This window comes from Podarcis filfolensis (assembly GCF_964270895.1).
Source record: "Podarcis filfolensis genome assembly, chromosome: 5".
Classification (NCBI taxonomy): Eukaryota; Metazoa; Chordata; class Lepidosauria; order Squamata; family Lacertidae; genus Podarcis; species Podarcis filfolensis.
In genome coordinates, this window is record NC_139608.1 from 41688429 (window position 1) to 41714136 (window position 25708).

The 25708-nt window shown below is 45.5% G+C and overlaps 1 protein-coding gene across 3 annotated transcripts; it reads left to right on the forward strand.

Moving 5' to 3' along the window:
• The first annotated feature begins 137 nt into the window (after positions 1-137).
• MMS19 (MMS19 homolog, cytosolic iron-sulfur assembly component) lies at positions 138-25515 on the forward strand. Of its 3 annotated transcripts, none has more exons than XM_083615205.1 (31): positions 138-273; positions 7566-7614; positions 9784-9884; positions 10828-10913; positions 11472-11546; positions 12561-12630; positions 12718-12846; positions 13202-13263; positions 13426-13512; positions 14841-14915; positions 15166-15243; positions 16018-16156; positions 16485-16639; positions 16858-16936; positions 17793-17918; positions 18237-18318; positions 19243-19340; positions 19681-19812; positions 20565-20720; positions 20992-21091; positions 21467-21569; positions 21664-21741; positions 21924-22050; positions 22202-22302; positions 22380-22436; positions 22522-22708; positions 23189-23271; positions 23535-23699; positions 23792-23851; positions 24009-24109; positions 24674-25515. In XM_083615205.1, exons 3-31 carry the CDS (start codon positions 9812-9814, stop codon positions 24699-24701), a joined length of 2892 nt encoding a protein of 963 aa, XP_083471331.1. In that variant the 5' UTR covers positions 138-273; positions 7566-7614; positions 9784-9811; the 3' UTR covers positions 24702-25515. The 3 variants fall into 3 exon arrangements, with proteins under 3 accessions (XP_083471331.1, XP_083471330.1, XP_083471329.1); XM_083615204.1 differs by lacking the exon at positions 138-273 and adding an exon at positions 2111-3328; XM_083615203.1 differs by lacking the exon at positions 138-273 and adding an exon at positions 5901-6353.
• The last annotated feature ends 193 nt before the right edge of the window (positions 25516-25708 follow it).

Here is a 25708-nt window from a genome sequence, read left to right on the forward strand (position 1 = left end):
GCCCTCCGGACGAGCACGCAAACTTTGTGCGGCGCGGCTGCCGCCTCCGCCTCCCTCCAGACGGGGCTTTGGAGTCTTGCGGAACGGGAGGCGCCGATTAAGGTCTGCTGCCCTCTCAGGTTGGATCCAGCCCAGGCCGGCCCAGCGGCTCCAATGCCTGCCTCCGCCGTCGCCGCCGCTGCTGCAGCCGCTACTCCGCGAAGAGCTGGGGATCTGAGCCGGGGAGGATCCCCCGGCCCTGGGAGACACTTCGCGCTCCTCCTCCTTCTCCAGGTGAGCATGTGACTCGGCGGCAGGAGCCCGGCCTCCACTCCGCCCTCTCTCTGCCAGCCCCAGGAAGAGGATCGTCCGTGACCCGGGCTACCACTCTGCAGGGGGCGGGGGCGGGAGAAAGCGAGCAGGGCCAGCGCCCCCGACAGCGGGAGCAGCGGGAGCTGGCCTGGGCTCGTAGCGCGCGGCTGCTAGCCGTCGCCCCCCCCCCCCGCTCACTTGCTCCTCAGTCGCCTCCTAAAACTCTCACGAGGCGCGACCTCCAGGCCCAATTTAGGGCAGCCAGATTTGTAATGTTTTATTTTGAAATCTTTTAAGATAATATTTTAGTTTTCTGTTAATTATGTTGCTTTGACTGTATACTCTATATCTGACTTTCTTCAGAATGTTTTATTGATGTTTTAATATTTTCTAAACCACTTTGAAATTTTTCTTTAAAATATAAAGCGGTATAGAAATGAAATTAATAATAATAATAATAATTTGCAAAGGCTGGCTCTTTATATGCCAACAAATGCTAGAGCAGTCGGATGGTCCTGCTGGGGTTGGCATCCCAAAGTCCTGTTACCTTGCAGAGGAGCCGGCTTGCCCAGCAATAATCTGTAACAGGCAATGTTATTGTTGTACTGAATGGGAGTTGGATTTAGCAAGACTGACATGGCAGTCTACCCTATGGGCAGTGGAAGAGCCTCGCCTTTGCCCTGGGTGCATAGGATTCCCTTTCAAAACATGAAAGGGAGCTACCTTCCTTCCTTCCAATCCCTCTGTTTTTTGTTTTTATTTTTAAAAAGACCTGCCTTTTTCATGAAGCTTTTCAACCCTCAGCCCTCAATTTACTATGATGGGGCTGGGGAAATACTTTGGTCAAGGGTGCGCCTTTACTTTTATTACTCTGTAAAGCAGCGTGTTATATTGATGTACATAGTAACGATAATTTAGTACAGTATTAGTTGAACAATTTAGATAGCTACAGCCTGGCAGCGAAGAGGTTCTGTGTATCTGCTTTTGAGGAGTGATGATCAAACGAATGCTCTCTCTGACCTGTCAGTCTTAGGCCTTGATTATCACTGGGAAACCAGCTTAGTGCGGCAGAGGTGTCCACTGGGAAAGCTGACCAGGGTTACATAATAATGCTGGATGCTATGAAGAGAGGACTTGGGAAATTCAGGATTTTGTTCTGATCTCTGGTGTCAGTTACCATTTTGGCCACCCGCAAATGGTCACACACATTCAAATCCAGGTCTCACTTTTTCAGGCTGTTAGTCCCATCAAGAGTGTTGGATATGTCATACCTATCCTACTTCTTCCATTATATCTCTTATCTCATAACTCTTCCTTTGAAGGTAACACTGCGTTGGCAAGTGGTGCAGCTAGGTAATTTCAGACCTTTTGGACTTAATGGCCTTTCTGAAGTATGTGTGAGTTGTGTGTGTGGTTTAGATAGTTGTGTGTATACCTCAGTTGAAGTACACAATTAACATGCCAGTGTAACCAGTGCCTTACAACTGCTATGATGTTGAAGCAAGAGAGAGAAAACTTTGCTAATCCAGATACTAAAAAGAAATAAAAAAGAGCATGCAGAGTTTTGCTTTTTGAAAACTTGAGCACTTAAATCATAGCACCATCATAACTTTAGGAATAGTGTTGCCCTGATGCAGAATACATTTGCTTGGGAATAAGCACTGTTTTGTTGTAGAAAAGGATAATGTATTTTAAAAGCAACAAATGTCATTATTTATTTAAAATCTTTACATGCTCTTTTTAATTTGAAACCACAAGATGGTGTACATTTTTAAAAAAATACATGAAAAATACCGGTACATTACAATATAAAATAAAGCAGCAGCTGATAGGCCAGGGCAGACATAACTTAAAAAAATAAAACCAACATATATAAATAGCCAGCAAAGGCCTGAGAAAATTAATTAGTTTTTAGTAAATGCCAAGACAACATTAGTGTTGGTGCTTGCATTAGTTCAGAGGGCAATCTTTCTCTGACCTTTGCTCAGGGGAAAAGATTAGATGTGCATATTTATCCTACTGAAAAACACCCTAACCACTTGCACACTGTAAGCATTAAATGTCCTGGAAATGTACTGTAATTGTTCATTCTTTAGCACTGGAGATGGGACTTCTTTATGAAGGTGGCAATGATAACCAGCAAAGACAGCAGACTTCTGAAAGATAAATAGGTGGAGCGAGATGCTGAGATCTATCCATTCCACCACTAACACCAAACCACAATGATCCCTGTCCTGATCACTGCATTCCTCCTCCTCCTCCAAGTGCATTGCAGTTCGCGGGTAGGTGGGCGGATACATGTGAGAATAATTTATACTTGGGAGCGTGGATCGCTAAAACGATTTCCTCACAGAAACCAGAGGTCTGAGTTTCCTTCCTTGGATGCACGTGTTTTGCCCGCTTGCCTGGTATTTTTAGGCCTCCTAAAGCAAATGGAAAACAATTCTGCATCTTGGCACAAAGCCGCCGTTTCTAATAACAAAATCATAAAAGTGCGTGTGGCATTCTTTGTATATCCGGGGTTGGCATTCCGAGAATGAAGAGCCTCTACGTCTCCAGCAGACGCAACGCAGCGCTTTCCCCCCCCCCCCTCCTTCGAGCGCGTGGAAGCCTGTTCGCATCGGAGGGATGGTTGTGTGAAGCAGCATCGAGCTTCACTTCTGCGCTTCCCGCGTGTTGCGCGCCCTCTTAACGCAAAGCAAAACCCACCCCTTCTGTGACCCAGCCTAAGGGGCCCGCCCTGACCTTTGACGGGCCTGCCCGCCGCCTCCCTTCGGGCTGCGCCCCTGCCTTTCCACGGCCCTCCCCGCGAACTGCGCCCGTTGCTGGAGTGGCCTCTTGCCACGTGATGCCCACTTTGCCCCTGTCGTTTTCACACGTGACAGAGGGGACGCGCACGCGCGCTGTGCGCTTCTCGCCTGCCTTGCTATTCTCCGCTTTATCATGGCGGCCGGAGGGGCTGAGGTGGACGTGGGGGCGGACGCGTCCCTGTTGCCGGGCTGGGAGCGGGAAGGCGCGGCCAGAGAGGCGGCGGAAGGTGCGTGTGGGGATGGGGCGGGGGGCAGAGGCCGGGGCCGCGGAGCAGGCGGCGGGCTCCGGCAGTGCCGCGGGCGGGGCGAGAGGTGGTTCGAGGGGTGGTCTGCGGGGACGGAGGAGGAGGAGGTGAGCTTAGGTGTCAGGGAGAAAGATCGCCCAGTTGGATCTATGCTCAGGATCGGAATTCACTGTCAGAATTCATTCGGGGGAGTGTGTATAGGAATGCAAACGAGATTCTCTGGGCGTGTGCAGAGTGCCTCTGCCTAACTTCATTCCATCCACCCACATCGGGATCAGGCGTACTGGCATTAATTAGGGCTAGTCGGGCATGCGGTAACGGTGGGCGCATGCAGGGTGTTGATCGGGCGAGGCAGTGTGACGCACGGCATTAATTAGGGGCAAAGTAACGAGCTGTTTCGCCTCCTGAAGATTATTTCAGAGACGATAATGAGCTGGACGCGTGTGTTGAGGTTGAGTATGAGGAGGCTGCTGTGGGCAAGGCTGACTAGAGATAAAACCATATGTGTGTTTGCAGGAATGTACTTTTCCAGGGGATCAGATCAACAGAGAGCCCGACCTGGACATACCCAATATAATTTCCTGTTTCCTTGACCTGTTCTTTTCTACCATTCATTAATCTATTTCCTTTGCCTGTACTGTAAAACTATGAAAAGACAGGGAAACCTAACCCTTAATCACCCAAGCTACCTTAAAAATACAAGAGAAGAACGAATCATTTAAAGACTGTTAAAGGATTTTGAAGTGTTCTTGAGTTTCCATCATCATGAAGAGGCATACTTTTCTTCCTGGAAACACTGGCTTGTTTACTTAACGTTTTATAAGAAAATATAGGTGATTTATCATAATTCAGATGACTATTTGTGGTGTGATAGCCACTTAGGAATTCATCATGATGTAGCTGCAGCTGTATGAAGAGCTGCTTTAAACATGTTTCCACATGAAGGCAAGTTAATCCATATAACTGAGTTTTGGAACTCAGGACTCCTAGATTTCTGAGGGGTGAGTGGTACTTGTAAGGCTGTTTGTAGCACAGCTACAGCTTTTGCCAATGCTGCAAACTTTAGTAGCATTGGTGAGGTTCATAATGCAAGTGTAGACCTGCAACAAAATTTGATAATTTATGGTAAGGCATGTAATAAAAATAGACCAAAAAACAAACTAAACACATTGTTTTCATTTAAATACTCACTGTTGCCTTCTGAAAAACATTCATGGAAATGGAAGAAGATGGAAGGACAAAGAGTGAAGTTTTAACCTTTTCTCTTGTCAATCAACCATGCTTCCTCATCCTGACCTATCTAAGGAGATCTGTGTATGGAAACAATGATCCACATGGATATCTCTAACTCTCACTGGATCAGGAACTGTGAATGAGATGACATCACATGTAGATGTCATCTGCATTTAGATGTTTGTACTATTTATTCCAACTTCATGAACCAGGAAATTATGCTTGCATGGATAGTTCTTCAGTTAACTCCCAACTCCAGAGGCTGAGGGCATTGTGTTTCTGTGTGCTGCTTTCCCTTACCAGTGTTGCAGAGCAGCATGAGAGTAGTGTGCATGTGCAGCCCTTGAACCCTGCTTGTGTTTTGGAAGAGCTGAGGATCTCTAAAGGCAAACCCAATATTGTCTTGCATATCTCAGGGTCCCCCAATACGTAAGAACCTGTCACTGCCTTCTCTTTGGGCTCATTTTGGCATCCAGTGTGTATGCATACGGGACACCAACTTTACTAATGGGAATAATGATATACTGAACATAGTTAACACATCTGAACTTGCCCCAGATACAGCTGAGAAGAGGACAGGAGTGCAGTAACTTTTAAACAACCTTCCTTTTAAGCAAAACAGGCTCTCCAAATTAGATTCTGGACCAGCCTTCAAGTATAGAGGTGTTCTTGGAAATATGGTTCTCCTGGCTTTCAGAACGGCTTCCTAAGAAAATAAATCTTGCACCTCTTTAATTAGTACGCCTTGTACTTTTGAGAGTGAGATGCTGATAAAAAGAATAGAATGCAGGATTTATAATTGGTTCATTCACGCTGCTCTTTCAGCACTCTATCAGCTGTTTTAACAAATTGTGCCAAACTTGATTGAAGATATTCTGTACTCCCATGCTGTCTCCTCCCACCACCCCATTCTAATTGTAAGAGAGATAGTATTTTCAAGCGACAGGTTGTTTTATGCCTTTATCAAGGGAAAAATGAAGGAGGCTGCTGGACAGCTCTCCCCACTGCTAATGAGGTAATTTGAGAACTGCTTAGCAGGGATGGGATGGTTGCCACTGGCTTCTTGATTTGCAGTTTCTGAACTTGAACTTTGGAATAACTTAAAATAAGTTTTCAAAATTCAATTTATGTGAAATGTGGGTGGCAGTTTAAATTTCAGTGGTAGAACTTCTTTTTGTAAACCACTTTGAGATTTTTCGGCCATCAAGTGGTATATAAATGTTATGAAATAAATAAATCTTCTGCATCTGGATGAAATTTTGCATCATTTAAGATGTATTGTGCAACTCTACAAATTAAGCTGTCTGTGCAACATAGGCAAATGGTCCAGAGATACATACATACATAATGTCACTAGGGGAGCAGATGACTGAAGTCATTTGAAATTTTGGGAAGCTTTAGATATAAAATGTATTGGCTATATAGTGTAATTTTAAGCAAACTTACTCAGAAATGAGTCTCATTGGACTCTTTGGGGTTTACTTCCTAATAAGTGTGTTTATCATCACAGCCATAATCTGAGGTCAAGCAGCTGTTGTCCTTAAGTGTGCACTCAAGTGGTAAAGACATACAGCTCCACAGACCCAAGCAGCCACTGCCTTTTCAGGCTCATTACAGCCCTTTGCGATAAGGGCTCTCCCGATGCAGCCAACTCACTGCTCCTGGACTCCTGCAGGGATGCAAAGTCCTCATGTTTGGAGTTGCCAGCAGGGATGCAGCAACACAGTGCAGTATAATGACAGGTGTCCTTTCCTCTTTGTCACTGGGAATGCAGGTAAGTGCTCAAGTGAATTGAGCAAAGGAGGGCAGCTACCCATGAACTGCTAATCACAAGGTTGATTAGGACAGAAGCTGACCGGGGCTTTTTCCTCTTGTGTAAAAAGAAAGTGTATTATGCCACTGTTTAGGGTTGAGGACAGGGTTAAGCAATGTTTGCCTTGAGTCACCTGTGTATCCCAATCTTTCACACAGGGGTATACAAACACATGCATTTTTGCTTGTGTAAGAGGTTGTTTGAATAGTGATCTGGCAGGCTACTTTCCCTGGAGAATGCACCATCCCCAGACGAAAAGCTAACTAAGTCAACTGTGCCTTGCTCACTGCCAGCAGTTGTTGCTCTGCTTCTGTATGCTGTCTTTGTGACTTCTGTAGCACTCAATAAGCTTTTAAGTAGCTGTATGAGCACCTGCTTAATTAAGTCTTACTTGGTCCAAGGCATATTAATTAAATGAACTGCACAGTATCTCAGAGATGTGTCAGTACTAGCTTGAGAACTGATGTTCCTTTGCCATTCACTTTTGCAATTAGACCTCTTTACAAATAGTTGGGAAAGGTTGCCTGTCTCACTAAGGGCCTAGAGCAGGGGTAGGCACCCTGACACTTCCTAAAATTTATGGATTCCATCTGTCCCATCCAGCATGCCTAATGGTTAGGGGTGATGGGAATTTTAGTCTAGAACATTTGGAGACTACATGGTTATCTACCACTAGCCTAGAGAGCCAGTATGCTTCTTGGCTATCATTTTCCTGGCTGGAAGAAGCACTGCAAGGAATCTTAGCTAACCCTTCCATTTTCAGAAGACTAGGACAGACAGACTAGCACGGTGTTGCTTGTGCGTGGTGGGGGAAGAGCACAGTAGTGGGGAAGCAGAGATGTGGAGGGCAAATGCATCTTCCCACTCCTTTTCCTGTAGATTAAATGCTTTTCAATTTGTGATAAGAAGTATAAGAAACTGCCTTATACCATTTGAGCCATTGCTCCATACAAGCAAAAGGTCCATTTAACTGGATATGCCTGGAAGGAAATTTGGGACCTTCTATATGCAGATCACGTGCTCTGCCTCTGAGATGTGCAAACAAGAAAGGCAAGTTGCACTGTAACTGAAACATGGATTCCCATGTCTAAATTTGTTTTAAGAAGTGCTGCTTAGTTTGGTGTAACAATCTACCTATTGTGATTTAACCTTTTGATACTTCCTTTTTCTTAGGAGTAAAAGCTGGGACCTGCACCATCTTAGATGTTGTTGAAAACTTGGGGTAAGTATGAAAGAAAGAAAGAGCTCACTGCTCTGGGATATATGTATGCCGGTGTCCAGGATGACTCTTTGCACTACTGCAACAACATTAGAATTTTGTTGTTCAGTGCTTAATGCCTGCCGGATGGATGCCCTTTGTCCATGCTGGGCAAAATTCCATTCAGATAAAATGACTTACATGATTAGGGTATCCTGAAACTTTGGAATAGCATTATGGGTTTGGTGGTGATAATGTGTAGCATTTTGCTACCCTGACATTGGGATGGATTTCAGCTGCATTGCATAACTCAAGGTTTTGGACTACATTCTTTCAGGTCTTCCCAGTATTTCCCTTGCAGTCTGGGAGGAGAGTGCCTCCATGGCAGTTAGGTGTACATATTGTTGGCAGAGCAGTTGCTAGTGCCTCCATTTAGCCAACCAGATAAACTGCAGGGCACTCTTATGGGTAGATGTTTGGCCTAGGCTGGTGGCTGCGTTAAATGGTGGTGATGAGCCCTCCTCTCAGTGTAGCATAGAAGTTAAATTTGGATTGCAAGCCAGGAAATCATTGGTTAAATTTTACCTTGACCACAAATTTACTAGACAAGTAGTTATTCTCTCAAATGCTCTCCCTCCACACTCCCTTCACATTCCTAATATGAGTATATTGCTCTGGTGGGAATCCGCCTGAAAGGGAGAAATGAAAACTCCCTTTCTTATCCTGATGGTCAGACTGCCAGATGTAGTCATTGCTCATCACAAGGAAGCAGTCTGTCGAGTGAAGAGCACCTCTGTGGTGGACCAGAACAGAGCAAAGAAGAATATATTGACACGTCAGTGTTCTTTAAACAACTGCAAACGTTGTTTTTTGTGTATATATCTCAGATAGTGCAGAAGCATTTTAACCATTAATCTAATTTGTGCTTTGGGTTCATTATTGTGGTTCCCACCAACCTTGAATTCCTTGGAATTTAAACCAGGCATAGGGAGCCTTTGACTCTCCAGTGTTGTTGGACCACAGCAGCCTTCATCATCCCCGACCATGGCCCATCTTGGCTGAGACTGGTAGGCGCTGAGGTCTTAGAACAACTAGAAGGCTGCAGGTTCCTGATCCCTACCTTAAACTGTATAGCAGTCTTCCATCGACAGTAATGTGCCAGTAGCTGATGCTGAGCATATTGCGGCAGGGTTAGACATCAGCACAGGCTACTATGACAAAGTGGTTGGCTACAAAATCCAAGTCATAGGTTGCATTCAGATATTGCTTTAATTGAGATACTTTTGGGGTGATTTGGTGAAGAGTGGGCTATAAGTACAAATTAAGAATAAATAAGCAAATCAATTTAGATTGAGCCTAGCCTCCCCACAGACTTCACACTACCTGCCCCCCATGCCTCATTCAGCACAGTCACCACTTGATTGAAAACTTTCACTTCCGTTTTAGATTAATCATGGTTTAGTATGTCATGTGAACCCAAAACTGTAGTTAATCTTAATAGTTAGTGAAAACAAGCCAACTTCATTAACTGTGATTTGAAGCTGGCTTGTTTCCACTTCTCACAGTGAAGATTAACCACAGTTTGTCAAGGTTTAAGTGATGCAGCGAGCTTGTAGTTAATCAAGAAGAGAAGCCAAAGCTTCTGAACTCCTGTTGCCCAGACAATGGTCAGATGATGGAGCATGTGAGCCTGGTGGGGCCTAGGCTCCATTTCCCTAAAGCTAAACTAGCCCAAACCAGCCAATAAATCATGATGTCCTGGACAAAAGGGAGGAAGCCAAACACATAATATAGGGACATAGGAATCTGCCTTGGGCAGAGTCAGATCATTGGTCCATCTAGCCCAGTATTGTTGACAGTGTCTTGCATTTGCTTACTGGGGTTTCAGGCAGGGAGTTTTTCCTAGCCTTACCTGGAGAAGCCGGGGATTGAAGCTGGGACCTTCTGCTTTGACAGCAAGTGCTCTTCCACTGAGCTACAGCCTTTCTCCTAATCACTTTTATGTTGGCCCGTAATTTATGAAGCCCTGAGCAAAAGGAAGGGAAACTGATCACTTAACTGAATCATCAAATTAAATCAGAATATTGTCTCTCTTTGCCCCCCCCCCAAACACACTCGCTAAAACAATGTATTTCACTGTCTTCTCTTCCTTCTATGGCCTGTAAAATCTTCATTTTGTGTCTATAAATACAGGTCTCCTCTTAAGAATGCAGATCCTCGAATGCGTGCGCAGGGCATCCAAACGCTTTCTGAAGTCCTCCTGCAATGCTACTCCCTCCTTCAAGAGCGGGAAGGTAGGACATATGGGCTCAGTCCTCACTCTTTTGCAACCATGGAGAGTGCTGCTTCAGGAGCTGGCCTCAGCATTCAAGGGATCATGCCCGAGGTAGTGATTAGCAGCAGGAGGTTAGGCAGGCAGGATTCAATGACTCAGTGGTTTTTGACACACCATATGCTTCTTTGCTGAGTAACTGGGGTGAACTCAGGTTTATTGAAAGCTCTAACTTTCTGTTCGAAAGCAGTTAAATGTTTGGAAGAGAATGAAGATGGAAGGCAATGCCTTACCGAAGCAGTAAGGAGTAATGTATTTTGTACTTTCAAGAGGATTATGGATTTTAGGGTGACACGTAGAGGGAGGGTTTGACTTAATGGTATGACTCTCCTGGAATACTGAGACACATTTTCCCAAATGTGTACAGTATAAGCTAGTTTCAGAGCCTTAGCAGTGCCCATCCCTGAGTGGCTTGACAGGAACCTCCTTACCATGCTGTGGTCCAGAGCTATGTGGGTAGCATATTCATTGCTAACTTTCATAATCATAATCATAATAATATCTGCAATCCCAGGAACACATGATTAGTGGCAGTCTGATCTATGGTTCTGCACCACAGAATGTCCTATGAGATGGGAGATCTTAAGTGTTCAGTAACCTTGCAGTTTCCCTTTCAGAATGTCCTCTTGCTGTTTCTTTGGTCATAGTGTTAGGCATTTTATGCTTGTGTGCAACCATTTATCGGTCATCAGATGAATTTTTTAAAATAGGTCTGAGGAGCCAAGAGTAGGGGGAGAATGCCTGTACTGCCAAGTGGCCGCTAATGATTCTGCATTTTCCTTCATCCTTTCAAATCTGCTGAGGCTGATGTGGATGCCAATTTGCCCCATGGATATCTCTATTTGTGGTAGCTAAGCCCAACTACCACCATAGCCCTAGTTTCTGATAATGCTTTTCTGTTCCAGTGTCCCACCTGGTCTTGTTCTATGAGAACCGGCTGAAAGATCATCACCTGGTCATTTCGTCTGTGCTGCAGGGACTCAAAGCTCTGGTGAGAATTGTTTTCATGGTAGTCATTCTCGTTTATTCATTTCTGTGTTGTATTAAAAAAACAGAAATACAGAATGGATCACCTGATAAGATTATTACAGAAAAGCAAATAATTTTCATAAGAAGCCTTGCAGAAATAATCAAGTGGTAGCAATCTGTGACAAAATTGGGGACACACTCTATTCATCTGCTCAGTGGTAGAAAATTGGGGTGTCCCAAGGATAGCAGATTGACAGCTCTGGCTCATTTAACTGAGACCAGTGAAAGCTGCTACAAGACAGGCTGATTAAGGTAGTAGGTGCTGGTGTAGAAAGAATCTTTTCTGAATCTACTTGGGATTTATAGGGATTAGTTAACAGTGAATTCCCCCCCCCTTTTCTCTCTTAATGATTGGGTCACTGTCACACTGATTAAATGATGGGCTCCTTTTGTTTGTTTCCATTGCACTGACCGATAATATGCCATACAGGGCAGACTGAGGCCTTAAGCATGCTAACCGGTAGCCATCGTTACGTGTAGATGGGTACTGAGTTGTTACCATTACTTTCCTTGTCTCTAGAGTATGTGTGTGGCGTTGGCTCCAGGTCTGGCAGTGTCTGTTCTCAAAGCCATTTTCCAGGAGGTTCATGTCCAGGTAAGTGTGAGAAGCCCTGATAGACTCTCTAATTTTGCTTTTGCGTTCCACGTTCATGCTTCAGTCTTTCTGTTCTCATTATTATTATTAAACTAGTTCCTGAAGTATGCTGTACCTCCTGTGATCCCTCTTGGTGGACAATAGACAGCAGTTCTCTTGGCTAAGACCTGCTCATCGATATTTTCTTGCTGTCAAGAGAATTGAAGCAGTGGTCATGGCAGAAATTCTGAGAATCATATCCCCTGCTCTTTGATACTATCTAAACGATATTAGAAAATCTGAGACTTGGTGATTTTATGGCTGTATTACTGATATTTTGCAATGGGCCATTGTTGTAAGTCATCTTGGATGGCCATTGCCCAGAAAGGCAGGCTAGAAATAGTTCTTTAATAAATAAATAAAAAAAAAAACACTCAAACACGGCCTGGGGGAATTGTGCACCGGAGTTGGATATAGGTTCAAATTTATCATGACTTGTTAAGTTGCCTTTGGCAAGTAACTACTGTATATTAGCTGCCATTCTTTACCAACTCCCCACAGCCTTTATTAATAACCTTATTTGAAAGAGTAGTTGGGTGGGTGGACAAGATGAGATCGTGGCAACTTCTCTTAGCCTTGAGTAATTAAATATAAAAGGAGTGGACACATGTATCCTTTGTGTGTGGTCATGTATGCAAATTCTGCTGTGAAATGCCTCTAGTTCCGATGTGAATGTGTGTATCTTGATTTTCACATGGGACATTAAGGGAATTGGAGCTACTCTCAGCAAGACTAAAAATAAAGGTAGAGAGGATGTTATGGAAGGTCCTGGCCTTCAGCTGGGTGTGTGTAAATTTCTGACTTGCCTGCAGTATCTTAATTGTCTTTCTGGCAAATTAGGCACCCAAATCTATGGACCAGAATATGATAACATGAACTGGAGAGGGATCATAACAAAAACATAAATCTCTAAGGCTTGGAACAGGTTCACGTAATACGGCTTTATTTCCCAGCTATGCTTTTCGTATCTTCCAGTCTTTGCTGCAAGCGGATCGCCATACAATCTACAGTATCATTACTAACTTCATGAGCAGTCGAGAGGCAGGTGAGATGGATGGCTTTGGACGGGGCTGAGTCAGACACCCTACTGGAAAACCCTGGGAATTTCCTTACCTGACGCTTTTTCCTGCAGAACTGAAAGGTCTGGGTGCCGATTTCACCTTCGGGTTCATCCAGGTGATGGATGGAGAGAAGGACCCACGCAACCTGTTAATAGCCTTCCAGATTGTACGAGACATCATTGTGAAGGGCTATGCATTGGGTATGTCCAAGTCCTTGTCAGTGTGGGGAAGCCCATGTTGGCAGCAGTTGGTTGGTTAAACTTCTTATCATGCCTGTGGGGTGTGAGGATGCAGGCTGTATGGGGAGCTTGTTAAAGCGTGCCTAGCTTTGGAATCATTGAACATAGAACCACAGGTTATATCTGCTGTTGAGGCCATGGAACTCTCTCTCTCTCTCTCTCTCTCTCTCTCTCTCTCTCTCTCTCTCTCTCTCTCAATTTGTGGCCTGTGAGAATGGTAGCACTAAATAGGATGCAAATGAATAGTCCATGTCCAGACTTGTGACTAACTGTTTTGGTCACCCAAAGAACTCATACTGCTGTCTTCACCTCTCAGGGCCCTTTGCAGAAGAATTGTTTGAGGTGACTTCCTGCTACTTCCCCATCGACTTTACCCCTGTGAGTGAGTAAATCTGGTGCTTTGTCCCTCCTTCATAATGCTTGGATATGGGTGTTGGAGCAGGATAGTTTGTGTAATGCCTGGAACTGGGGGTGTCCATATGGAGATGGGTTTATTCAGCATATTCATGTCCAAATCATTCGATTTTGCTTCTGTTCCAGCCCTCCAATGATCCTCATGGAATCCAGAGAGAAGACTTGATCATCAGCCTGCGGGCAGTGCTGACCTCTACTCCCATTTTTGCTGAGGTAGAGCCATTGTGTATCATGGCTGGTCCGTTTTCTGTGCCCTGTGGGTTCTTCCTGAGACCCTGTAGCAGAGTTGGTTCCCATCCTGATACACCATGTTGAGTAATAATACATTGACAGCGTTGGGGTGGACACATAATAATAATATAATATAATAATAATAATAATATTTATACATACATACACTGCCCATCTGGCTGAGTTTCCTCAGCCACTCTGAGCAGCTCCCAACAGAATTAAAAGCACAATAAAACATCAAACATTAAAAACTTCCCTTACTGGGGCCCATAATGCAGCCATTTGTAATAGTTTATCCTCATCAGCATGTTGCTGTAGTGGTGCACAACAATTTGGATCCTAAAAAGCCCTCCATGAATATATAGGTGTTGGGGAAGGGAACGTTGATTGCAGATCTTCCCTCCCCCTTGCACCACCTCTCATGCTGCTCTGGACAAGATTTTTGAAGGGCAAAGCCGTTTCAAGGTGAAAATTCCTTCTTCTCTTGATGGGAGCATCACATTGTCAGAGCCTTCATTAGGATAAGCCAATGCATTTAATCCCAGAACAAGCATATTGTAGAGATAATTTTGCCCTTAACTTTGAGACTTCAGTCTATTGCAGATATATGAAGTGGGGAGTAAATTTACTCTCGGACCTTTTGCATTTCCCAACACTGATCTTTCAAACTGCTACTACCATCAGACTTTGGACAGAGAGCTTGATTTATAGATATAAATAAATATTTGCTTTTTTATTTAAAAAAACTGGGATTAATGGCTCTCTGAAATGGCCCATATGCTACACAAATTGCTGCCGTGGTAGGTATATTTTGCCCCTCATAGAATTAGAATAAAGTCAGAAAGTTAGAAACTGCCAGAGCAATCTTAACCCTGGCCAGGCAGCAGCGGGCAAAGCTGAAGCACCTGAGCATCATATCCAAAGCCCTGCCAGGCAAAAGGTGGGGAGTGTTTTTTCCTGATTTTTTGCTACACTAGCTCCAGGCAGGTGCAGCTGAGAGCCTGATGACCCTCTTAGAGCTTTCTAGTGGATACTGCCAGTGGTAGCTTCCTGCCTACATGAGTGAATCTAGGCCCTCTACAATGATGGACACTCCCCTCTTGGCTAAGATGATAGCAGACTGCAGTATTCTAACACAAATACCCAGTCATCACCAAGGTGGTGTCAGTGGGGAGTATTGCATTGTGCTCTTTATATGGGTCTTACATTGTTTTGTGAGGCCTGCTGGTCTGATCTTCTGAGGTATATTATAACCCCAAATTATGCTGAGCAAAGTATATTGAGATTTCCAGGATCTTCTCTCCTTACAGTTCCTGATCCCGTTGCTCATTGAGAAAATGGACTCTGACGTACAAAGTGCCAAGCTGGATTCCCTGCAAACCTTGGTAAGAGCACTGAGCAAAGGTATCAAGGCTCTGCAGTAGGTTGCCATGCTCCTGCAGCTTTCCTCAAAGCAAGCATGCATTTTTCTTTTTCCCCTGCACTGGGGTTTATGTGCCCTTCAAGCTGATTTAAGGGGTGGTGGCGGCTCTGTTGCTGCTTCTAGGTAATGTAGCATCTTGACTGCAAATTAACAGCACACCCCAGATGACTCATGTCTGACTCTCCCCCCCCCCACCTTCCTTTCTTTTGCAGAATGCTGCCTGCATGATCTATGGGGAGAAGGAGCTGAAGGAATTCCTACCCAGCCTTTGGTCATCCCTGCGTAGGGAGGTGAGAGGATCAAGGATTCCCAAAGCGAGGTGGTTCTGGTGTCCTGTGAAAGTGCATCCATTACATTGTTCCTGCTCTCTGTGTCTGGGGACTGCTTGAAACATTATACAGTGGTACCTCGGGTTACATACACTTCAGGTTACAGACTCTGCTAACCCAGAAATATTACCTTGAGTTAAAACTTTGCGTCAGGATGAGGACAGAAATTGTGCAGCGGCGCAGCAGCAGCAGGAGGCCCCATTAGCTGAAGTGGTGCTTCAGGTTAAGAACAGTTTCAGGTTAAGAATGGACCTCCAGAACAAATTAAGTTCTTAACCCAAGGTACCACTGTATACTGCATTGGCCTGAATATAAGCCTCACTTTTTTTGTGACCGTGAAAAGTTAAAGTGTGGTTTAAATTTACATTTGCGACTTCAAAAATGGGCTTTTACGATATTGCTGCTGAAACAGATATACGGTAAAATGGAACGGGTGTGAGTGCATGCAGAATTTTAAGGAAGCGGCTTATATTTGGATATCCCCCCCTTTCCCCCCCTTGAATTTTAAAGGCACGGCTTATATTCGGCCCAATAGAGTAGTTTCATTACAGTGAATTATCAGGCTGTTGTAATATTTGATGGATCTGTAAAGAAGCAAATAACCCCCCTTTCCCCCCCTTCATTATGATCACTGGCTGGATCACTGGATTACTTGCTGGATTGCAGGATCACTGACTGGATTATTTGCAGGATTGTCTGCACTGTACAGCTGATTCTCCTCCTGCTCCTCAACAGGTATTCCAGACAGCAAGCGAGAAGATTGAAGCAGAAGGTCTGTCTGCTTTGCGTGCTCTGTCAACATGTCTGTCCCGCTTGGTGCTCAGTTCCGATGATGAGGATCTTTTAGATTCCTTCCTTACAGGCATTCTGCGAGGTAACCTTTGGAGCAGCATCCCTTTTCTAGCATCTTTCCAGTCCTGTGAAAGACCTTCCATTTCTCATTCATAAACTGCTGCTTGGAGGAAATGACTACTTCCCCAAGGGAAAAATATCTCGTCATGCTGTTGCAGCCATGATTTGGCTTACAGGACTGGAGGGAAGGGGTGGAAACTGGAGCTGACTTGTGGGAAGTTCTCCACTAAGCTTTGAAACTGTTTGCAGTTTGCAAGCTGGTGGAATTAAGTAGTGCTATTTCTTGCTGGGATTTCTGCAGTGGCATTGGGAGTGATACTGTTTCTCCCAAGCGCTCTTACCTGTTTCAGATTGCAGACACCATCTTTGTGAGCCTGACATGAAGCTGGTGTGGCCGAGTGCCAAACTCTTGCAGGCGGCTGCAGGGGCCTCTTTGCGAGCCTATTACCGGATCACATACAGTGTACTTCCCTTGCTGGTGGAACAGTACACCAAGCATGAGCAGGTGAGGACAAATGGGAGCGGAATATGCTTGTGGTGGAGAGTAGTGAAAGGGGCTTAGGTGACTGCAATCTCATATTAAGGGATGTTTAGTGGCATATATCTGCCCCAGGCATATGCTTGGGCTCAAATTCCATGTAGGACAATGGCCTGCAGATCTTGTCTCTCCTTCTGTGTCTTAGTCCCTTCAACCCATCCTCTGCCCTTTTTGATCTCTTGTAGAGTAGCCAGCACAGGACAATCTTGGAAGTGCTGCTTGGTTTCTTGGAGCTGCGGCAACAGTGGGGGCCTGAGGAAGACGGTGAGATGGTTCTCCATTCTTCTTTTTCCTACTAGCAAGGCTGCCCTTCTGCAGCATCCTGGGCTTCCAATGTTCCTGTCTTGCCCAGAGCAGTTGTTTGCAGAGAAGAGTCGCCTTAATCTATGGGATTTAGCAATGGCCTGTCTGGGAAGGGGGGCGGGCAGTGAGATAGGTGCAGTAATAGGGAGAAGAGAAATGCAGAGACAACAGAATTGAAAAACAAAGCGTTTGACAGGATAGCTTCCCAGAAGAAATTCGAGCCCTTGTGGTTGGTGAGAGAAGTCTTAGAAAATGTATGCACAAGAGTTGGGTTCCAACTACAGCACACATTTAAAGCAGTATCATATCACCTTGGAGATCAGTATTCCCCTCACAGAGCTACAATTCCCAGAGTGGTTTAACAAGCAATTCCTCTTCTAACAATTCTCAGCACCCTTAACAAACTACAGTTCCCAGGATTCTTTGGGGGAAGCCATGACTGTTTAAAGTGGCACGAGAGTGCTTTAAATGCAATGCAATTGGGACTCCAGCCAAATATTCCAGAACCAAAGTTTCTTTGAGCATGGCTTTCAGTGACCAAGTAGAAATGCTCTTTGCAGGATGACATGGTGACTGCAGTTGAGTAACCTTGGTGGATGACTGCTCTTAATGAGCAATCCATCTGTACCATTGCTGACCACTCAGAATTTTAGGAAGTTTCTCATTCTTCACTATCTAAATTCTGATCACAATCCTCTCAGACTCCGGGTTAGAAAGTTAAAGTGCCCCTACCAAGGACCTTGTAATTTCTAGTGATTCATGCCCAGGATGGTCAGTCTCATGACACTGTCTGTGTGCCCGTTTCTCTCCCTTGCAGACAAGAGTCCACTGCTTTGCTTCAAAGACGCGCTGTGTTCCGTGGTGTTCTCTGCACTTTCTGAGTCCAGTGTGCAACTTCAGTTGGTTGGCATTCGGGTTCTGACCTTTCTAGGATCACTGCAAGGTATGTGTTGATCTGTGGGTTACTCCCAGGAGTCATGGAAGAATTGCGGCTTGTTTAGAGATTTTCCCCTTGGTGTGCATTCCTTTACAGATCCATCTAGCGTGCACACAGACCTGTTTCCATCATGTGTGTGCAGCCAGACAGCTGGACTTGAATCAGATTAGGTACTGTCCCACCCCACCTTGCATTACTTGGACTATATGGGCTGCAGGCAGCCTCTAGGAAGTGGAATGCAATATAGTAAAACTGGCACTGATAGCAGAGTGTTACTACCAGGGAAAGGAAGGGCTTTAGACTTCAGTCTCTCTTCCGTTTCAGGGCTCCTGACCCTCTCAGATGTGGAGATGTTTGTGGATCACCTTACAAAGTTAATCTTGCATGAGGACGATTCCCAGACCAGGTGAGGGGTGGAAACAAAGCTGGACCCTGTGGGTGCAAGGGAAACAGCAGGCATTGTTGAACTTCCCAGAATTGTCTTTGGGCTTATCTCTTTCTAAATATTGAAAATGTTTACATTCTTTTAGTCCACTACCTGTAAACGGCAAATGACAAGGTTTCTAATACAGTCTCATGAATTACTCATTTCTTAATCCAAAATTCTGCTTCTGTTTGGTGTTGTCTTACAGTGATCTGTTAAGGTTTGCATGTGTTTTAATTAAAAGAAGGGCTTTACTAATACTGCTTTTATGATCTTTTTTCAATCTTAAGTTTTGTACTAAAACATTGGTTTATCATGTTTTGTTCTAAAGTGTGAATAGAGCTCATATCCTCATTCTCTTAGCACAGATTCATTTCAGTCTGAACCCAATAGTGTAGTTAAACATTCTTCCATAAAAATGTCCCTCATAGTGTAATATTCTCTAAATCCTTTTTTTTTAAAAAAAAATGTCTAGCTTGGTAACATCCTTTTGTTTGTTTTAAGATTTCAAGTGCTGTATCTTTTCCTCTGGCCTTCCTGCATTTCCTATTCAGTGCGCAGTGCATCCAAACCTGCGAGTCACAGGACAGTTCCCAAACAAATCCAGTGATTCCTTTTCATAGTTTCTATAGTGATGTGAGAATCCTACCCTCTTCTGATAAGTTCTTAGATGAACCCGGGCGGAGTGAGCTTAACAAAACCTGGGCAGTCTGCATCGCTGTCTAACCTGCGTTCTTGTCCAAAGAGCTCTTGTAATCAAGTGAACATTTTTATAAAATGTAGTGCACACACAGCTCAATATTACAATTATAAAATTAGATTAATCCATAAAGAACTGTGAGTTGCTTTACGGTATTGAGTGACCAACAAGTTCATCCATCCTTACACACTCCTTTATCCCTGCAGCATGGTAGCTATGGAGGCGGCCGGACGCCTGGCTCCCCTCTATCCACAAGCCTTCAGCAAGTGCTTGGTTCAGAAGTTCTCAGAAGGGCTGCAATCAGGTACAGCATGCAAGTTGGGCGGGTTGTGGGGAAGTGGGTGTCCTCTCTTATGCTGCCTTTACTAAACATTTATGCAGAAGTTCACAGCGTCTATCCCTGAGTGCTAGCTGCATTGTAGGCAGAGCTGTTGCAGGGGGCTTTGACTTGAATCTGCGCGGTTTCTGTGCCTTGAGGAACGTGAGTAAGGCCAAATGGGCAGACGGATAGGTTAGCTCCAGGTCCAAGAATCAACCATTCCCAAATCCATGTTCGTGTAGAGGGGTAGAAGGTGGTACCTCCATGGCCCTGTCCCTAGGGACAAATTCATTGACTGGCTGTTGTGTTCTGTGTGCTGTTTCAGAGCTTCAGGAGGACATCAATCTATCCCAGCAGGAACGTCGCTTGCAGGCTCTAGCAGCCGTGTCCACGCACCCTAGTATAGTGAGGGAAACAGTTCCAGTCCTCCTGCAGCACTTCCAGCAGATTCAGCAAGGTAGTGTAAAAATTGTATATGATAAACTATTGATACTTCGGAAGCGAGGAACCTAGCCCAGTGCTTGGGACAGCAATAACAGAAGGGCTCAGCATCTGTGTGTCATTAATAGGATGTGTAAGATTGGGAAGGGCTGGAGCTCAGTAGTAGAACGTCTGCTAAACATGGAGAAGGCCTCAGGTTTAATCCCTGCCATCTCCAGAAAAGACTGGATAGCTCAGTTGGTTAAAGTGTGGTGCTAATAATGGCAAGGTTGCAGGTTTGATCACTGTATGGGACAGCTGCATATTCCTGCACTGCAGGGGGTTGAACTAGATGATCCCCAGGGTCCCTTCCAACCCTACAATTTATGTTTCCATGACTTCCTTTCTGAAACACTGAAGAGCCACTGCCAGTGTAGGCAGCTCTGAGTTAGGTAGACCCAGGAGCCTGACTCCTTGTAAGGCAGAGCTTCCTTGTTCCTATGGAAGAGGTTAGTAGAGAGCTGTTTGTACACTGAGCCTTGGTAACCTTTAGGTGCCTACAGTCCCATAATTCTGTCATTAGTGGGACAGAAGTACAGCTTGTTGTTGGACGCCTAGGACCATCAGTCTTTGACTGTTCTGGCCCATAACCCATTTCTGACACAATGTGATGCCTTTAAATGGCCCTGGTGATAATGTATTAGTATTTTTTTTAAAAAAAAAAACACCTTGGAACTGGTAATCTCCACCCTGAATGCTCTTTTGATTTTTTAAAATTTTTTCCCCCAGAGAGTCTACCTGCAGATACCCACTCTGTGGTGTCTGTGTGCCAGAGCCTGCAGCAGGTGGCATTCCAGTGCCAGCAAGATGCTCAGAGTTACTGGTACTTCCACCAGGCTGTGGTGCCCTGCTTGGTGGGCTTAGCAGTCAAGGCTGCAATGCAAGGTAAGGTGGGGAGATGAGCACAGACCCTGTGCTCCCCGAACCAGGCCAGTACCCATAGCTCAGGTGGGGTTCTGTATACTTTAAAACCTTGAGAGAAAGGGAGGGACCTTTCCCTTGTGCTGGGCTGGCTTTTACCCACTTGGGGCCAATCTCAGTGTCCCTGTCAGGTGTCCATTATGCAGGTGGCAAACTGAAAGGCAGCTGATGGGATTCCAGGAACTGTCTCCATCCCCTCACATTCCCCCCCCCTTTTTTTCATGACTATTTTCAGAGAATTCCCATACATTGCCAAGCAGTGTGCTGCTGAAGGAAGAAGCCTTATCAGCCATGGTATCGGTCATCAGCAGTGCATGTACGCACTTAAGACCAGAGTGAGTAGCAGCTGCTGCCATCCTGTGGTCTCTGTCCCTGCAGAGTGACAAGTAGTGATGCACAATCTTTGTGCTTTTGGATAAGGTCAGGTTCTAGCATGACTCCGCAAACAGAAGTGCAGGCTGTCTCCCCTTCCCCTCCTTGGTGTTTTTATACTACTGCCAGATGTCAAGGAAATGAAACAACTATCTTGACTTTTAGAAGACATCTGAAGGAGGTCCTGTATAGGGAAGTTTTTAATGTTTGATGTTTAAATTTGTTGGAAGCTGCCCAGAGTGGCTGGGGCAACACAGTCAGATGGGCAGCATATAAATAATGAATTGTTATATTATTATGTGCTGTAAACCAGTGTTCGTGTTTCTTCTTTCTGGCAGGCAGGCTGCCCAGAGTGTCTCCAAAGTGGTTCCCCTCTTCTTGGATGGAGACCTTTCCTTCCAACCTGGAAACACCTTTCCCAGCATGTTCCAGCCCTTCCAGGTATTTTGTATGAGTGAGGCGCTGCTGCTGCTGCATATGGGGAAATGTGGCCAGAGACTTTGGTAGTGGAAACAATATTTCTTTTCCTTTACAGGATGGGCAGTGTCTGATGGCAGCCCAGAGAAGGCTTGTTGCGCTCCTCATGGCCTTTGTCTGCTCACTGCCAAGGAATGTGAGTCCTGGGGAAGATCTGGGGGGGGGGATGGGGACGGTGGGAGGTTGCCTCATGGCTGAGAGAATGGATCTATCCATCCTGCCTTGTGTGCCTGATCCCTAGGCAAGTGATGCTGGGAACCGGCAGCTTGAAGCTCTGCTGTTGCCTCCATGCCTCCCCACGCTCTGGCTTCCTTTCAGGTTCCAATTCCTCAGCAAGACCGCTTGCTACGTGAGCTGCTAGCCCTGAGCTGCTCCTGTGACTGCCCTTTCACTGCCACAGCTGCTGCCAAATGCTTTGCAGGACTGGTTAACAAGCACCCCGCAGGTAACCGATGGAGTCTGTCCTAGGACTGAAGGGCTGGGGATGTTGTTCAGAGGCTCGTGAAACCTCAGAGCTGGGCTGTGTTAAGTGATGCCCTGCTTGACTGATGCAAGAAGTTGCCCAGAACAACAGCCAGTCTCTTTACCCTTTCCAGGGCCTCAGTTAGATGAGCTGTTGGAGCTGGCCATGAACAAGTTGGAGCATGGCCTAAATGAGGGTCCTCATCAAAGCCAAGCCCTCACTCTGCTGCTGTGGGTGAGTTTCTGCCATGCCCCATCCCTCCTGTCTCTGCCAGAAACAAAGCTCAATGTTCCTTTATTTTTGCCCTGCAGGTGAGCAAGGCTTTGTTGCTACGCTACCACCCGCTAACCACACACCTGACGGACAAGGTGAGCTTCTGGGAAAGGCCTGGGATCCTCAGGGAGGCCACTGTGCCCTTACCACATTCAATGGCTTCTGTCTTTTACCCTATAGCTCCTCGTTCTTTTGGGGGACACGGTCCTTGGCCCTGCGGTGGGCGATGGCCTTGCCTTGCTCATGGCCGACTCCCCAGATGTGCTGGGCAAGAGCTGCCACGCTGAGGTGCGCCTCATGTTCCGCCAGCGCTTCTTCACAGAGTGTGTGCCGCAGTTGGTGCAGGGTTTCCACACAGCAGCTCCTGGTAAGGATTTCCTCTGTCCCATTCATTACGGAAAGCATCTGAATTAACAGGAGGAGCGCAGTTGGAATAATGGTCAAATTGAAATGATGATGCTACTGCAGCATTTTAGCATTTTTTTTGTCTGCAGAAATTGTGGACTCCTTGCATGACCTGCCTTTTGTAGCCCTCTTTGGACAGTAGGAGCTTCTGAACCCTCGACAACAAGAGGAGCAGTCCGAGCCTCTCGCCTTTTTCTTCCTCTTCCCGGACCCCTCGGAGTTTCTGGAGATGATTTTGGGTAGGAGAGCTCAAAACTGTGAGCTCGCCTACTCTGCCTGTTACATGGGACAAACAAATGGCTTTTCTTTACTGACAAGAGGTGGACCTTCACTGTAGGCTCTGTAGAGGTCATTTGCTATTCAGTTTCTAAATGGTCATAACCTTTTCGGATGAGTCTCCTCGGAGCCACAGGATTAAGCCTTGCCCTTCTGTTCTTCCTAGATGTGAAGGCGAATTACCTGAAAGGCCTGTCTCACATACTGAACCACCTGCCCAAACCAGTGCTAGTGACAGAGCTGCCTACGGTGAGTGTGCTGCAGTGCTGAGCACCAGGCCCTAAGAACTCGTGGGGATTATTTTGTGGGTGGGGCGTATTATGGAGAAGAATGATGCCCCCCACCTTTTTCAGCTAGGATAGCTCAGTTGGTTAGAGCATGGTGCTGATGATGCCAAGGATGCAGGCTCAATCCTTGTGTGGGACAGCTGCATTGCAGGGAGTTGGACTAAATGATCCTTAGGATCACTTTCAACTCTATAATTCTGTTGACTCTACCCTCTTATCCCCCAGTTGCTACCTCTCCTGCTGGAAGCTCTGTCGTGTCCTGACCTTGCGGTGCAGCTCTCAACTTTGCACTGCCTACAGCCGCTGTTGCTCGAGGCGCCGCACGTCATGAGCCTGCACATCGACACACTCGTGGGCAAATTTATCAGCCTGACAGACAACCCTGCTATGGTGAGTACTGGGTAGCCTCTTTATGCAGCTGGATACTCCCGGTTTCCTCCTGGATGGTCACCAGAAGACTAAATGTACCGTTTATATTGCAGGCAATCCGCATTGCTGCGCTACAGTGCCTCCATGCACTTGCCTCCCTTCCCACTCCAGTGGTAAGTAATGGATCTGCCCGATAGCTTGCCAGATGGCACAAGTAAGGCAAATGTTGGAGCAAGATCTACTTGTCTCCTGTTGCTAGCACAAACAGGTATTAAGACCTCCATGGGAACTGTGGGAACCTCATTGATGGTGGCTTCTGCTTGCTACCAGGTGATCCCTTACAAGCCACGAGTGATTCGAGCCCTGGCCAAACCCCTGGATGACAAGAAGCGGCTGGTGCGGAAGGAAGCTGTGGCAGCACGAGGAGAATGGTGAGCAGGACTCTTTCTCTTGGGGGCAGCGTAGAAAAAACAGTACCAACTTAAATACACTGTAGTTGCTCGACTTGGCTGTCCTCGAGACTCACTGTAATTAAATTGGAGGTAGGTTGACATATCCTTGTACAGATGTGATGAAGCCATTTTGATTGAGCGTAGAGGTTTGGATTAATAACTTGGGTTCTGACTAAGCAATCAGGATGAAAAAAAAGTATAAAGAAGACTTGAAAAGAAATGTAGAATATCTGAATTATTGTAAACACATTCAAATATTGACAGTAATAGAATAAATTCAGCAGTAAGAAATATTTTGATATAAAACTGGGAAAATGAGAATGGGGGGGGGGAATAGAATATGTAGCATAAAAGAGTTAATAAAATGAACCAGGGAGGGGAGGAGGGGGAAGGGAAGTCAAGGATATTTGGATGTAAAGTTGTGTTTATATTTGTAAAAAAATGAAAATGGTAATTATTTATTTATAAATAATTTTTTTAAAGGGTTCCTTTTGTTCATGCCTTGCTGCTGCTAAAGCCCGCTGTGGTGGTCTTTTTCTTCAGGTTTCTGCTTGGGACACCTGCCAGGTGAAGGTTCACACTGCAAATCCTGACTGACAATCTCACCTGCCCCCACTCACCTGGTAAGCTGTCTGTCGGCCTTGATGTCCTGGGGCCTAGATTTCCATGCAAAGCAGCAAGGCTCTGGGCAGAAGAGGACTTTTTTGTGGACTGCCCTTTCCTAACCACAACATCAGCGTTCAGTAGGAAGGAACAGCCGGCCCCTGTTCCTGCTGCAGCGCAGTAGTGAGTGGAGGTAGCAGCACCCCCATATATTATGTATGTATGGGGCCAGAAGAATAAAAACTTGTTTGCTAACAGCCTCTGGCAAAAGTGCTTCTTGTGGGGAAGTAGTAGAAATAAGGGTCTTGCCTTCACCTTATATTAAGTCCAGCTTCCCCACCTTCCTGCCATAATGGTGTCTGCGTACAGAGAGATTTTTCATGTGCTAATAGAACTAAAGCCTACTGCATGAACTTAGCACCCTCTCATGCAAAGATCAAACAGTGAATTACTTTAATACAGAATATTTCTGAATACAAGTTGCAAGGGCTGAGCAGAGGTGTCTAGGAACGTTCTGTCTGATGTGATACCTGCTGGAGAAATCTAGCAAACTAGCATAGGAAGATACTGACTGATCTGGTATGCCTTTTTCTGTAAGTACAGGCTGGTGGTTGTTTACTTTCTTGATTATCAGCCACTGGCATTAAATTGGTGAAGCTGCAGCTGCCTTTGGCAGTAAAATGAGTTCAGAAATCCACCTGAGCCCGTGTGGCATTCTGCAATGAGGTGGTAGTTTGCTTGTTTGGAAAGTGTTCTACAAATAAAGTTTTTAAAGAGTGCCACTGCTGCCCATCTGAAATTTATACATGGCATTAAAGTTTACAGCTCCCCAGTTCCTCTGCTGTGTCTTTCCACTGACAACCCTCATTAATGAACATAGTAGAACTGCATTTGAAAATCGATGAAAGTACATGACTGGCCATGACATAGAGCGTTGTACGTGCTGGGAAACAGCTGAGCCTCAGTAGTAGAGAG

Bases quoted from the DNA above. Each gene is read 5' to 3' on its own strand.
- MMS19 (XM_083615203.1), top strand. From the start codon at position 6,221: ATGCAGCCAACTCACTGCTCCTGGACTCCTGCAGGGATGCAAAGTCCT. The intron at 9,885-10,827 runs GTAGGACATATG...TTTCTGTTCCAG, and splicing joins CCTCCTTCAAGAGCGGGAAG to TGTCCCACCTGGTCTTGTTC. The intron at 16,640-16,857 runs GTGAGGACAAAT...GATCTCTTGTAG, and splicing joins AGTACACCAAGCATGAGCAG to AGTAGCCAGCACAGGACAAT.